This window comes from Pezoporus flaviventris, unplaced genomic scaffold (genome assembly GCF_033815535.1).
Source record: "Pezoporus flaviventris isolate CSIRO_AGI_PZ_B2104156 unplaced genomic scaffold, CSIRO_AGI_Pfla_v1 ptg000025l, whole genome shotgun sequence".
NCBI classification, from domain to species: domain Eukaryota; kingdom Metazoa; phylum Chordata; class Aves; order Psittaciformes; family Psittacidae; genus Pezoporus; species Pezoporus flaviventris.
In genome coordinates this window covers 18,581,123-18,596,366 of record NW_026892573.1, presented here as the reverse complement: position 1 = coordinate 18,596,366, position 15,244 = coordinate 18,581,123, and the positions used below count along the sequence as shown (strand labels likewise).

The following is a 15,244-nucleotide window of genomic DNA, read 5'->3' as shown; positions in this document are numbered from 1 at the left end:
CGAGCCGAATCGGGCAGGGAGGCAGGACAATGTCGGACTCCACGGGACCACCTTCCAGGAAGAGTAGGGCTTAGGTTTGAATGAGGGAAGTTGAGGGTTTCCACCGTCCTACAGCATGCCTGAGGGACCTCGCGGGACTCCAACGCGGAGCCACCGGCACGGCAGGCGAACAGCGCCCTGCGCCCGTTCCGTAAACCCCGGCCCCGGCCCCGGCCCCGGCCCCGACCCCAGACCCGCCGCTCCGCGCATCGCTGCGCACTTTGCGTAACGCCGCTCGGCCCGTCGCGCGGTCACCTCGCAGCACCGTCATGAGGGGGCGGGACGTGCTCTACGTAGACGGCTGCGAGAATTGCCGCAGGTTGCGCCAGAGGCGTACGCAGTAGGACTTTGTCCCCGCCTCTCCCCCGGTGCCGGCACGGAAGCTCCGCGGTCCTGTCCCGCCGCCATGGCCTCCCCGGGGCCGGTACGGCTCCTTCGGGCCGCCGCCGCCTCCTCCCGCCGCTGGCTTTTCTCCGCCTCGCCGGCAGCCGGGACATGGCCAGGCTGCGGCAGCGCCGCCGCTGCCGTGAGGGCAGTCCGGCCGTTCGGCCTCTCTGCCCGGGCGGTGCTCAGGTAAGAGGGTCAGAGCCGTGAGGCGCCGGGCGGGCTCCTCCGGGCGGCGGCAGCTCTCCCTCCGCCGCAGTGCCGTAACGGGCCTGCTCGGGCCGCTGCTTGGGCCTCAGCGCTAAGGGCACCCAGGGCCAAGGGCCGTTGGTGGGGGCCGAGCTGGGCTGGTGCTGCGTAACCTTCCCCCGGCTCCTCGTTGCCGTGCGGCCTGCGGTGCCCCGCTGTCCTCCTGTGCCCCTGCCTTGGCCCGGTCGGGGCGGGTCTCGCCCTCTTCCTCGTCCCTGCTCTCGCCGGCCCGCCTGGGACTGCCTTGGCAGCGGCACTGAAGTTCTCTGCGGGGGGCACTGCCGTCGTCCCCCTCGTGTAGTTAAGCCGCAGGGCCTGTGTGATCTTGTGATCTGGAGTCTGGAGCCCCTTGAAAGAGCTTATAATGTTATGGAAAACTAAACTAAGGCTGTTTATGTTTAAACTAGCTTTCTGAAAGGCTGTGACCCTATCAGAGTCGCTTTTTCGCGCAGCGCTGTGCTTCCTCTTTCTCTTGCTTTGGCGTGTTTTTTTGTTGTTTGTTTGGTTTGGTTTGGTTTTGTTTGTTTTTGGGGGGGGCAGGGGGAGTGTTTGTTTTCTTTTGTTGGGGCTTTTTTTTTTTTTTTTTGAAAGTCTGGCTAGGCCTGTGGTAGAAGTACAGAACATACCAGAGAGCCCAATACTGACAGTACTGAAGATTTGAAATTTTCTTGTGCCTTTGGTGTAGTTTTACTTTACTGATGAGCACTTATGCATCCAAGTGTGCAGAACCCCACCTCTTCTCACCAGTATGTATGAGTAGGTGTTTCAGAAGTTACGACCTTTGTAGATGTTTAATATCCCACAGCCCATGTGTTTGCAGCTTAGTACATGTAGTTAGAAGCTGTGTTTATGTATGGCCTTCTGGCTTGTAGCTTGTATATTCAAAGATAAGTCAGTGTCTACAGTTAACTTTCAGTATTTAAAATGAAGTTTTAAAAGCCTAATTTACTTGGTTGCCCAAGAAGTTTCTTCGACTCGGAATGAGATGCACCATCAGCTGCCCAGCATCAGGACCGTAGGTTTGCCTGTTTCCATGCCATTGAAGTTGTTTCAGTAGTTTGCTCTTAAACTCTCCTGTAGGTGCTTTTTTACTTTGTTCCAGCGGATACTTTTAATATGGAGAGGCAAACTAACCTTTTAGTCTAGGACCCCTATGTGAGATGGGTAAATGGCTAGTTTAGATCTCTGAGTGACCTAGCAGAGTGACATTCACTTATTTCAAGGTCTCTGATTCAAAATTTTTAATTAAAAAATCAAAAGGTCTTTGTAAAGTATTGTTTTTTAAAGTTATTGAAGCTGTTAAGCAGGGTAAATATGGGAGGAAAAAGAATACTAAAAGTGAAAAACATTTTATTACCTAATAGTAATGTAAGACCTGTAATCCCTCAGGTCTTTCACAAACAGATAGGAATTTATTCACATGCATTGTATATGCATACCATCAAAAAAGGTCACACAGGCATTTCATATGTGTTGTTTATATACTCCGTATATACTTACCTGGATGAATGAGTCGAGAGAAAAAGAATATCCTTGTTTCTTTCATATATTACTGTTTTCTTCATTGATGTGCAAGTTACTTTCTCTGGTCCTACCATTTCTGGATGTGATACTATTTGAGACTAAGTTCCTGAACTTATCAGTCATTGTTATTCCAGTAAAAGCATATATAATTGTTTGTATATGTAAAATTAGTTGTATTTGTGTCTAGAGGATGAAGACCTAGCTGTACAAAATTATTAGCTCAGGTGGTTCTTGTGAGCAGAGGTTCCCAAGGGTTTTAGTGAAGTATTGGGCATTATGTTTTCATTTCCATTTAATTCTTCCTGTTGCTCCACTTTCACCTGTTATCATTTATTTTCATGTGAACAGTAGTTATTCTGAATGCTTTTATACCCATTCAGGTAGCTGTACATTATTTTTGGTGGACAGTATAATTGCTACATGCTTTAAAGTTTAGTTTGATTTATAACTTTTATTACTTTATATTTTAATTGAAGCCTGTATAATAGTTTAATTCATTAAACTCTTCAGGCATATAGGTAGAGCTGTTAGACTTACTATTTAATAAGAGATCTAGAAAGAACAGAATTGGTCTTATTATGTGCAACACCAGGCTACAGTTGTTATCTTTGTGTTTTGTTTGGAGGAATCTAAGAGGTGATTCTTAATTTGGAAGTAATAGCTGAAGATTCAAAAGGATACTTCTTTTAAGGGGAGGAGGTGGCTGTTAGGATTCTTGCAGTACTTACTCTTTTTGCATGGGAGGAACAATGAACAGTGTTTACTGTTCTCTGGTGCTCCTCTGTGTATTCCTAGTATCTTTAATTTAGGGTATCATAATGATAACAAAGCTAATAGTACTGTGGCAGCCATGTGAAGAAATTAATTGTGTTGTGCATCTGGTGAAAAGGATTCATCTGAGCATGAATTGGGCTATTTATCCCTTATACAGATTACACAAAATAGGTTTTGTTCTTCCTGATAATCCTGAGGCTGTTTATCCTTGCATAGACCTGGCATATTTTGCGTTAGTTGCCTGTGACTAGTTCACAGTATGGTGGCATTTGATTGTTTTTTTTTTTCCTTCAATCAAACAATGTCTGGGTAGACAAAAGCCATGGTACTTGAAATTTTAAAAGTGTAAATATTGTTTCATGTAGGTGTGATTATTATTATTTTTTGAATGGTATCTCTGAATCATTGGAAAGATCTGCACAGTGTGTGCTTTGAATGTCTGACTGGTCTGATTACCACAACACACTTCTGAAAGGCATGTGTGCAATAAATCCTCAGTTATTTATGATTTTTATTTAATTCAACTTTTTGCCTGTGTGGAGTGTGGTAAAGATGGCAATAGCAGAAAACTTGATCCTACTGTAAAACTTAAGAAAGCTATCTCGAAAATGTTAGTTATCAGTCAGAATGACTTAGGTCCCACAGAAAATATGAATTACTGTAGCAATCTTTAACAGGAGTCAGTGACCCACTGGTGGTACTGTGGCTTGTCCACTTACTGCATGCCACACAAGCTCGGCATGCACAGCCGCGGTGCCGTTCCTCAACTGTCTGAAGCTAATGTGAGATTGTTACTACAGAAAAGGGGATCTCATTCCTGTTTCCTTATTTTGTTGTGGGCAGTGGCAGTTCTGTCAGTTTTGCTTGCTGGTTCAGCTGGGACTACTTTGTTTTTATGATTGATTTTTCAGCCAGATTAGCAAAAGGAGTTGACTTGTGGTAATACTGCTGTAAGGATGATGGTAATGGGGATCGCCCCAAACCACATTCTTATATTTCTGTTTGATCATGAGGCTTAGATTGTATTGCGGCATCATACAGTTGCAGTAACACAACTGTTTCATGAAGGTGTATGTCTCATATGAGAGACAGATGTGACCGTGTACCAGTTCTGACATTGGTATGGCACCTGGCCTGTAAAGATAGTGTTTCATCCAGTTTTGTTTCCAGACCCAATTTACTTCATGGCAGGGTGACTGCTGGAGACTGAAGGAACAAAGGAAGGAGGGCAGGACTCTTTTAATGACACTGTGGTGTTATGCCTTATTAGTGTAATCACAGGTGAAGACAGTTTCAGGTGTACTTTGACAACTGGGAGGGGCATGACTTGACTTTTACAAAGGTTTCAGTGATCTAATGGATTGCCAGATGTCCTGCTGTTTGGTCCATGTTACTTGTGATCACTTCATCCCATAATAGAAGAGTGTATTTTGGATATTGGAACAAATATTTAGTACTTTCCATGCCTATACCTTGGGCAGAGGATGTCCATAGGTGCAAATGCATCTTGCATTGTGTCTCCTGTTAGGGTTGTGTTTGTTATGTTGACAGAAATACTTCAGTAAGTGAAAGTGTATTTCATTGAGCGCTGGAAGAGCTTTTTGAAGCAGTTTAAAATTACGCTGTCAGTGGTTTACTTTTGCTGTCAGGAGTGTGAATCTGTACCTTTCCAGATTCAATCTAAACCCGTCAGTCTTAAGCTACCAGTGGAGATGGTGAATTTTGTCCTAGTATCTCCAAGAAGTGGGTGCTTGTTTCCTTGGTTGTGCTGTGGGAGTTGTTGGCATAGCAGAAGAGCAAAAAGAAGAGCAGAGTAGCAACTTAAACCCCCACAGGACCCTTTGCTGGAGGTGGTCCTTTGGTGTCACTGTTTAACATTAATTACATTTTTTAAAGATAGATCTTGAAGATTTCTGAATTTTACAGTGCATGCTTCAGTTGCATCCTGCAGATCAGAAAGGTCAATCCTTCATTATCGATTATAATTTTGGAATGAGTTTATTGTTAATAATGGCTGTCTTCAGAAGAATAGACTGAGGGATGACATGACAAGAATTGAACATGACATCATAATGAATCACAGAGCTTACTGCTACCAAGTGAGTTTACAGTTGTAGCAAGGAGATTAAGTTGGGCAACAATTATTTGTTGTTTTTCAAAACAACCTAGGACTCAGGTGCTAGCTTTACAAGTTACTCGGGTTGCTCTGATGTTCAGCACTACAGGCTAGAGTTTTCCAGAGAGTGGCTTGATTTTTCAAGCTTGTATGCTTTCCATATGCTAGGTCATGTAAGGCCCACAGTTACTAAAAATATTAAAGGGAATATTAAGCATGCTGTTCTTAACACATGGATTTCACACTGAAACATAGACTTTTTGCATTAGCTTTCAGTTGTTCTATTTGCATTTCTCATCTCTTGGCAGGTTTCTTCATTGTCCATACAAGTTTTTCCTGTTTTGCTTACTTACTGTAGGATAAGAAAACTGTAAAAACAAACCAACTGTATTTTATTTGTTAGTATATTAAAAGCTTTCCTGTAACATGCATGTGAAATAACATAGATAATAGAACACAGGGTGGGTTTTTTTCCCCATATTAAAAGCTTTGGTCTTAAGACATGTTATGCAGACTGCAAGAGAAATTCTTAAATAAACATAATTGTTTGAAAAGCAAAGCAGGAAAATAAAAAAACCTTTCTTTGAAGCCAGTGTCAAAGCTTTGAACTGTACTGGAATTAATATTTACAAGGTGAAAACCTAGGAGAACCTGTGCTCAAAAAAATCCAGAATGCTTTTAGAGTATTTCCATTTTGAGGAGGGGACAAGGATTCGATTTTGGAACTAATAAAGTAAAATATCTTAAACTCAAAGCAGAAATAAGAAAAGTTAAAATTTGTCTTGAATGATAATGATGAGAACAGTTAAGGTTTCATAAATCCAAAGCAGGTGTCTGTGGAAAGGTCTGTAGAGAAGCATTTAAAACAATCTCTTTTATTTTATAAAAATTTAATTATCAGGATCCTATATAGCTTCTAGTGACAAAACACACACCAAGGTTTTTTTGCTTACTTTTAATGGCCTTTGTTCAATGTACAGCAGTAAATGCCTCTCCGTGTTACAGCTTTCAAAGACCAATAACTTGAGTTTCTGTGCTCTTGGAGTTGATGGTGATTATTGGTTTAGTAGTATTTAATCAACTGTAAAGATCTAAAAAAAATCTAGAATTCTTTCTTTAATTCCATTGTATGCTTTTCTTTTCAGCTCAGAAGATAAAATCACTGTTCATTTCATAAATCGTGATGGTGACAAACTAACAGCCAAAGGAAAACCGGGGGATTCACTGCTGGATGTTGTTGTTAATAATAATCTAGACATAGATGGGTTTGGTAAGTAGATTGACTGACTACTATTCAGTATTTAGAAATAATGTTCTTTACGAGTTTATTCATAAATACTTACAGAGTTGTAGAATCATTTATATAGGAAAAGGCCCTTAAAATCTTCAAGTCCAACTGTAAATTAATATTTATTTCTGAATACTCTCCATTTTTTTATTTTTTTTTTCTTGCAGGGACATACAATATTTTGGGTCAAATTTAAAATAAATAAATTAATAAATAAATTGGAGTGAGCCTAGCTTGAAAGTTAAAGGAGGAGCATGTGGACAGAGTACTGTCAAGGTGGGATCTGAAAGATGCCATTTGCAGACTCTTCAGAGCTGAAAGGTTCCAGACGCAGCACAAAACTGGTGTATTTATTTCTGTATTGCCATACTGTTTCAACTTATTATCAGTCATTTTGTAGCACAAGTTGCTGTAGTATTTGAGAGCTAAGTGAAATTAAAAACCAGTTCCATGTCAGTTAGCAGAAAAGAGCAAAAGGTTTAATTCTTATTGAAGGACTGGGATAAAGGAGACCAGTGCCCAGTCAAATCCTAACTTGGTACAAGTTTTGTTTAAAATCAAAATAGAAAGGTGCTATACTACCTCATTATTCCTTCAAACTTTTGCACTTTCCATTGATTGGAGGGTGATTCTGTAGGATCCTAGGATGTAGGATTCTGCCCATGCAAAGCAGTGGTATTTTGTAATTAAATACCTCAGGACAGGTATTTACATGAACATGAGCTTAAGAATCAGTAGTTACAAACTAAAGCAGAAAGTGGAAGCACAATTTGTGTGAGTGAATGCAAGTCAATTGGTTTAAAAAACATTTAGGATATTATTGTGCAGTCTGAAATCTGAGGTGTGTCTTAGTGCAGATAAATTTCTCTGGTAGTAATCAAATCTTTGGTAAGATTTGAAATCTCAGATTTGCATCTGTGTCAGCTTTTACGTCTGGAGTTGCATACGCCCGAGGAGAAAAATTGTCTCTTAAAAATCTGTAGTGTATTGGTATACCTGGCATTATATAGCACTTATTAAATATGTTATACAGGCTTATGGCTAGTCCACTTATATTCTACAGCAGATATTCTCCCAGTTTGTGTAAATATGAGCCATGTTAAACCATTGTGGTAAAGTGGAAAAAAACCCCAAAACAACCAATAATGCTGTCAATAAACAGAAGCCAAACTAACATTTGGAAATACTGTAACAATCCTTAACTATAACATGTGATAGTCCCATTTCAATAATTACTTGCAAATGAAGCAACATACTAGGGCCAAGAAAAATGCAGTGTAAGTAATGTAAAAATGTATGTTCTGTGTTTAGAAAAAAGAAAAAAAGTAACATGTAAATCTTAACCTATTTGTTTCTATCACTAGGGGGCATCCCATGTGCAGTAATAATAATAGAAATATCTTTACACAAAGACTTACAAAACTGTTGAATTATTCAATTCCACTCAGTTTGATTGCTACTGCTAGCTTTACAGTTGCAGAAAGACCTTCCACTGTTTGTATAGACTGGTTGGTGTTTGTTTGTTTTTTCCTATCTTTTCACTTCACTTCTCCAACATCAAAATGCTTGAACTGCTGATACAACAAATTTTACGTTTTTTGGCATTCTGCTTTTTCCCATGCATTTCTATGTACATGAAGACATGATACCATTTTTAAAATCATGACTATTAGTACAATGTCATGGTCACTTTGAATATATGCAGTCAGTACTGTTACTACATGAAAGCACTGTACTTTCTGTGTGGTTCTTGTGGTCTGATGATAAATCCTACTGTTACTTTTCATAGCAATGGTTATACATGCAGCCTTGCTTCCCTTTGTTCCATATAAGTACAGAGGTGATGTGGGCACGGTGCTCTCAGTTCTGCTTTCCCTGGAAATGAGTAAATAAATGAAACTTGGCTAATGTGTTACCGGCTTGTCTTTTATCAGTTTGAATCGGGGAGGGGGGTTTGCTCTGTGCCCCAACACCAGTCTCTACACAGATACGAAAAATTCCATTTTCTTCACCTTTGGAATTCATAGGATTATAGAATGGTTTGGGTTGGAAGGGACCTTAAAGATCATCTAGTTCCAGCGCTCCTCCCTGCCCTGGGCAGGGACACCTTCCACTAGACCAGTTTGCTCAAAGCCCCATCAAACCTGGCCTTGAGCACTTCTAGGGATGGGGCATCCACAGCTTCTTTGGGCAACCTGTGCCAGTGTCTCAGCACCCTCACAGTAAAGAACTTCTTAATATCTAAGTTTACTCTCTTTCAATTTAAAGCCATTCCTTCTTGTCCTGTCACTACATGCCCTTGTAAAAAGTCTCTCTCCAGATTTCTTGTAGGTCTTCTTTAGGTACTGGGAGGCTGCTCTAAGGTCTATCCAGAGCCAGCCTGAACAGCCCCAGCTCTCTCAGTTTTCAAAGAAGAATTGTATCATCCTTCTTCAGCAAAGCAGAGAACTTGGTGCCAGCCCAGTGGCAGAGACAAATTTGTTAGTGTTCAAACTTGTACTGTTCTGTGATGATCTGATTGCTCTAGCAGGTAGATGTGGTTGATGCTTATTCTGTTCAACCATTGCAAATTCTTAGGTCCTTGGATCTCAGACTGAATTGCCCTGTAATACATGTAGGTCTCTCTAGCCTGACTACCTTTGTGGTTGTGAATCAGTGCTCTGTTGAGGGAGAAGAAATAATAAGTATAAAATCTGTTACGTTCTGTTGAACTTCTTCTCAAAACTGGGAAATGGGGAGAGAAGGATCAACCTTGGAGATAAATTAAGTAGTGTTGATTGACAGTGTTGTCTGCTTTCGCATTCTTATAGTACAAAACTTTTCTCTCTTTAAATGGTAGAAAGGGAATTAGTTAAGTATTTTAATTAACTACAGGATTCAAGTAAATCTCAGGATTGTAGAAACTGTAGAAATGCTATGGAGAGTTGAATGCAAAGTAGATACATGGATGTGGGAATATATGAAGCATTAGTTTTAGTAGTGAATAGAGATACTTGTACGAGACAAACACACTGATGAAGAATTTCTTGTGAAGTTCTATTGTAATTATGCTGTAATTTGAAACTTGGATTTTCTGTTATCTTGACTTTTTTTTTTCCTTAGGTGCATGTGAAGGAACGCTAGCCTGCTCAACTTGTCATTTAATCTTTGAAGACCACATATTTGAGAAACTAGATGCAATTACTGATGAAGAGATGGACATGCTGGACCTGGCATATGGCCTCACAGAAACGTAAGGGAACATAACACTTTACTACATGAAAAACTGAAAAGCAGGGTTTGCAGGTGGGGCAGTCCATTATTCTTAGAATGCCTTAATTATCTTTTAACGAGTAGGTAGATTCTGTTATGCAAATGGGACTGCCAAGTTTGAATACTGATTAGCTGAATTCATACTAAAAAGATGTCAGTTTTATTTCTGTAACTGAAAGTGGCAGTTGCCACTACTTGCTCTTCTGAGGTGTCTGATGCAGAAGTGTCAGATACTGAAATATGACCAAAAACCCAGTTCCTTCAACAAAAACTTTGCTGCTGATGTCATGTGTGTGATTTTTCTTGTTCTTATTTCCCTTCTGTTTTCTGTCTCCATTAGTCTGTAGCTAGTTAATGTGTTTTATAAATGTGTTTACTTTAGTATTTTAGCTTTGGTCAGATCTTCTTTTCACAGAATCACAGAAGGGTTGAGGTTGGAGGGGACCTCTTGAGGTCATCTGGGTCAACCCCCTGCTCAAGCAGGGCCACCTAGAGCCGATATCCAGGACCATGTCCAGACAGCTTTTGAATATCTCCAAGGATGGAGACTCCACAGCCTCTCTGGTATTTATGTGCATTGATAAGATCCTTTCACCAAGCCGTCTCCAGGATAAATGGTGTCACACGTGGCAGTGTCACCACTTGTCATACTTTGGCTCATATCAGAGTACTCTTGGTGCATACAAGCCAGATTCCCTATTGGGTAAAACTAAAGCGTTCTCTTAACTGCTAATGCAGTGTTGCACATTGGACTAGTGATAGTCTAAAGTAAGCCTCTGTTCTGTATCTCCCACCATCATATGCGTTGTAATTACGGTGTCAAATCCTCATCTATTCTTAGTGCTCTCCACTACTTGTACATGTAGTTTGTATTGTAGAACATACCTACATGAAGAGTAAGTAGCTATGCCTTACAAGGTTTCATAAGCCTTTCCCTTCATGTTTCAATGCAATTGCTTATCAAAGTATTTTAGAATTTTCCCATGATGTCAGAGGGCCTTATACCTGGCCTGTATAGCATAGTTTGTTTTTTTTATGTCCCTGCAAAGTAGTACTCTGAATTAACTTGTTTATCTCCTTATACCAGTAATGGAATCCTGTATCAATTGTTTCTACACAACAGTATGTTTATTCTCACTTCAGCCAAATATTAACTTTTCTGGGAGGTTGTAAAGGCAAAGAAGTTAAGCCATGAGAAACTTGTTTCAGCTTCTTTTGTTTTCTCCTTTTTTCTGTCTCCCAAAAAAAAAAACATTTTCAATTTTGAAAATAATGGTCTATTAAGTGTGAATTTATGTCACTCTTACCATCTACCATAATTCTTCTCAGAGTCACTTTCAGATTCTGCACCAAACTGATTCCTAAATAACTCTGGAGGCCAGCAATCTAATGAAAAACTTTTTTATTTGGCTATCTTTTAATTAAATATTTAAATCAAGGAATTTTTACTGAAGAACTGAAACAGTAGAAAGAGCTGTTTAAATACTTTTTCTCTCAAAGTTCTTCAGACGACATTAAGTTTTTAGACCTTTTGAAGACACTTGTTACTTCCATCAGGTTTTCCTAACAACACATGTTCTTCCTATGGCCAGGGTTCTTTCATATGTGTGAAAAGCCTTGGAAGACGGAGCTTTAAGTGACTGATACTTGCTATAGGTTACCTGGTCTCCTGCGCTGATATGAACGTGTGTAATGGAGATGCACTACTATGCTCTGTCATAAATGATAGAAGTTTATTCTTGTCAGTGACTGTATTTGGGGAAGTTTCAGCTAGCAGCTGCCATGGAAGCTCATGGTTTTTAAAACAAGGGACTAAATAAAAAGGTTAAAAGGAAATGGTTTTGAGTAACTGCAGAACAGTAAAGATATTAAGAGTGAGGGGGTGCAAACCCTATTATGTTAAATGTTTCAAAAGAATACTGAACTAAAAAATGAGAAACAGCTTGCTAAATAGTAGAAAATCAGTTTTGTTTTTAACCTGTCAGAAGCAGGAAGTTTGTCTACATGAAGAGCCAATGGGTGATGCAGAATTGCACTTAAAATATAAAAAGATGATGATGTAAAAGCAGTTTCTTTGGCATTGCTGTCTCTAGAGATGTTACAGGATATCTATGCACTGGAAGATTTCTTTGGAGAGGGCTTCCTGGAGTATTGCAGCAAATACGAGTAAATACAGTAAAATGAGTAATGACAAATGGTAATGAGTAGGTAGCATTCACCCAGGAGTTCTGCAGAAGTTCATGATGACATTTCTGAACTTTTGTCTGAAAGGCTTAATTAGGTGGTTTAAAACTGCTCCCACATCAAAGTAATGGAAGGTAGCAACCCAACTTTTAAAATGAGATCATCAGAACTGGAGAACAGTGAGTCTGATTCCATACTGGACATGTTAATCATGGGCGTATGAACTGTTGCTTCTTTATGATTTCTAGCACATAATTATAAGGAAAGAATTCAAAAAAGCTTTTGTAGACGGATGTAATGGATATGGGAGTTCAGATGAGTCACTGAGTATGAAAAAATAAAATCTTACGGTTCATGTAGTTTACTTAGGTTCAGAAATTCTTTACTAAGGTTGAATTGAAATGGGTAAGAGCAAAGGCCCTGTAAAGGAGAAGTAATTGATTAATAAACAGTTGTCTTTTAACAAGGTAAGAATATGTGATCTAAAAATGATTGGTACTAGGTTTTATGTAGTGAGTGTTTTTGTGAGACTTGGGAAGAGAGAATGAAGAATAAAGTTTGTGTATAGTGCTATGTTACTCAGTGTGGTAAAATCAGAAACTGTCAGTGATCCATACACAAGGATCTTGTGCTGTTGAGTGACAGGAAACAAAGTTTGGTGTTAAAAGCTGCAGATAAACGCACATGGAGAGGTGGGTAGAACAATGGTAACCATGTGGACTTGAAATACGCTGCCAGCTAGCTAGCATCTTACAGGAATGTCAGCTTAAGGTTTGGTGTTAAAACACCAAAAAAAAAAAAAAAAACCAAAACCTCAAAAAAGTGAATGGGCTATTGACAATATTAGGAACAGGTAGAAAACCAGTAAATGACCATTACATGACAATATGGGAGTTCACCATATCTTTTTACTTCCTTTTTTCTTTCCTTTTCCTTAAGTAGTAGAATGAGAGTAAATAAAGGGAAGTGGTTAAAGGAGGGGTGGTTTGCATGCAGGAGTTGACTAAATCATCTTTTTGGGAGTCCAGTCTTCAGCTGTAAGGAGTGGAGGAATCTGGTTAAATATCTATAAAATTGTAAATGCTGTGGAAGAATTTGAATAAGAGAAAGTAGTTTGTTTCTCACAGTGTTATTTAATGCTGCCTAGGGTTGTTTTGTACTGCTGTGTAGCAGGCTCAAAACCTTCACATGAAGTGAATCCATTGCTACACTACAGAGTACCTAGGGAGTTAGCATTGGTCTTTAGTGAAAACAGGCACTTCAGTAAAATTCAGCCTTGCTGGCAATGATACAAGTATCACAAATTGCATATCTAATAGATGTAATTTCTAACCCTATTCTTACAGATGTATATTCAAGAGATTAAATCTTCTGGTAATGTATGTGTTTATACATGCATTCTAGTAATTTGAAGTTGATGTATGGAGTCACTTACATAGAAGTATCGCATTTTCATACAGGACTGAATTTTGAGGTTTAACAGCAGTTGATCACTACATGCTTGTAAGGGTTCTATAAAAATATTAATGTAGTATGATCTTTTATAGTATCTCTGCCTACATTCCTATATTGATAAAATTATTCAGCTGGGGCTACAGAACATTGCCCATCCTTGCTGATGTTTAAGTATTCTATACTTAAGTACCAAAGCATGGACATTACTTAGAGATATTCCAGGAGTAAAAGTGGCCTGTGATGTCTACAGAATTTTGTTGTGGCATTATGTCTTTGTTTTGAAATGTTCAAGTACAATATTTTCTCATGCCAAATAGTAGGTAGAAAAAATGAAGGCTTACATCTCCTCAGGTGCCATGAGTATTTTATCCTTCTCCTTCCTATGTTTCTTGTCTTTTTGCTCTTACTCTCTGGTATAATGACCCAATCTTAAGTTGTTTAATTTGAAAACATTGGACCCTATATGAGTTAGGTTTTGCTTTTTCTGAGGTTTTCATTCTGATTCATTGCCTTCATCTCTTCAGAGATGTCAGATATCCCTTGGGACATCAAGTGTTATTCACTGCACTTGACTGAACTGCTAGTGACCCATTGAAAATGGAAGGGTCACCCTTACTGTATATTGCCTCAGGAAGTACAAAGTACTTGTGTACCACTTTCCAGTGTACTGCACTCTGCTACTTAATGTAAATAATTTTTATTACCGCATGTATCTTTGCATTGATGCATGCAGTTCACTGCTGGTCTTGATTAAGCCATGCACAAGAGTGGCTGATTGTAGATCATAATTTGTTTGGGATGGCTGAATGTTGGAGGCGTAGGGGGGTAAATGCTGTTAGATGTGTGATCAGGTAGAACTAATGACAACGTCCTATTTCCCTACAGATCACGTTTAGGCTGCCAAATCTGCTTGAAGAAATCCATGGATAATATGACTGTTCGAGTACCAGAAGCTGTTGCAGATGTTAGACAATCAGTAGATATGAGTAAAAACTCCTAAAAGGCAATAACTTAGGGGTTTTAAAGAAGTTTAATTATTTTTATAACTTATTTTTAAATGTGTAATTAAATATGGAAACTTACATAATTGTGAGTTATTTTATATGACTATCAATATTAGATGGATGCTATTTTAATTTTCTTTATAGAACGTCCTATATTTTTACGCTTAAAATGCAATAATACTTCTTATAAGTGATCATTGGGTTAAGCGTTAGCAAGTGTATTACAGGTTTCATATAATATGATTCTGCCAAAACTAATGACGTTTGCAAGCCAGATCACTTCTACAAGACTTCTAAAAACCCCTGGTCATTTCTAGGTTTCAGACCTAGATATGTAAGAGAACAAAACTTGTAAGACTGAGTCTTTTTAAAGTGTTGTCATTAAAGATGGTGTACTCGGAGCTAGTTCATGTTCTCAGTAGATAGGATCCTTCCTCAGCAGATAGTGGATTTTCAGGATAGGGTTTTCCAAACTTTTTGTCTTGCCAAAAATACTGTTAAAACCGTGAAATCTAGGGGCCTATGCAGAATGTTGGCACCTACATCTTAATTGCTGCAATGCATCTCTGTGGCCTGAATCAGAAATCGGTAAACCTCAACTTCATCATGTTTGACTACACGACAAATACAGGAATACACAGGGCTTAGAAGAGTAAAGCACTGGAGCTGTCTAATGGGAGGGCATAACCACTGGAGGTAACTGTAAATTCTTACTGTTCTTTGAAGATAGTTGAGTTGGAATTGAAGAGGGCAGTGTTTGTCAACAGAAGATTTGTTCTGAATTCTTCATCCCTCTCTGTTTTTGGCTTGATCAGGAGGCAGTGTGATGTTAACTAGGGCATTCAGCTTAAAGAGGTTCTTAGGTTCTGGGCCTTGGTCTCAGGGTCATTTCAGCAAGGGTTGATGTGGAATGACCAAGTATATTTATTACATAAAGATGGACTAGATTCCCCAGAAGGCCTGAGGAGACCCCCA

At 39.3% G+C, this 15,244-nt stretch overlaps 1 protein-coding gene across 2 annotated transcripts; it reads left to right on the top strand.

Annotated features, from left to right (window-relative positions):
- The first annotated feature begins 324 nt into the window (after nt 1–324).
- Nucleotides 325–14,670, top strand: FDX1 (ferredoxin 1). 2 transcript variants are annotated; one of them, XM_061457720.1, is made up of 4 exons: nt 325–612; nt 6,232–6,356; nt 9,477–9,606; nt 10,042–12,571. In XM_061457720.1, the coding sequence occupies exons 1-4, from the start codon at nt 446–448 to the stop codon at nt 10,076–10,078; spliced, it is 459 nt and encodes a 152-aa protein (XP_061313704.1). In that variant the 5' UTR covers nt 325–445; the 3' UTR covers nt 10,079–12,571. The 2 variants fall into 2 exon arrangements, with proteins under 2 accessions (XP_061313704.1, XP_061313703.1); XM_061457719.1 differs by lacking the exon at nt 10,042–12,571 and adding an exon at nt 14,151–14,670 and having other exon boundaries at nt 328–612.
- Nucleotides 14,671–15,244: the final 574 nt, after the last annotated feature.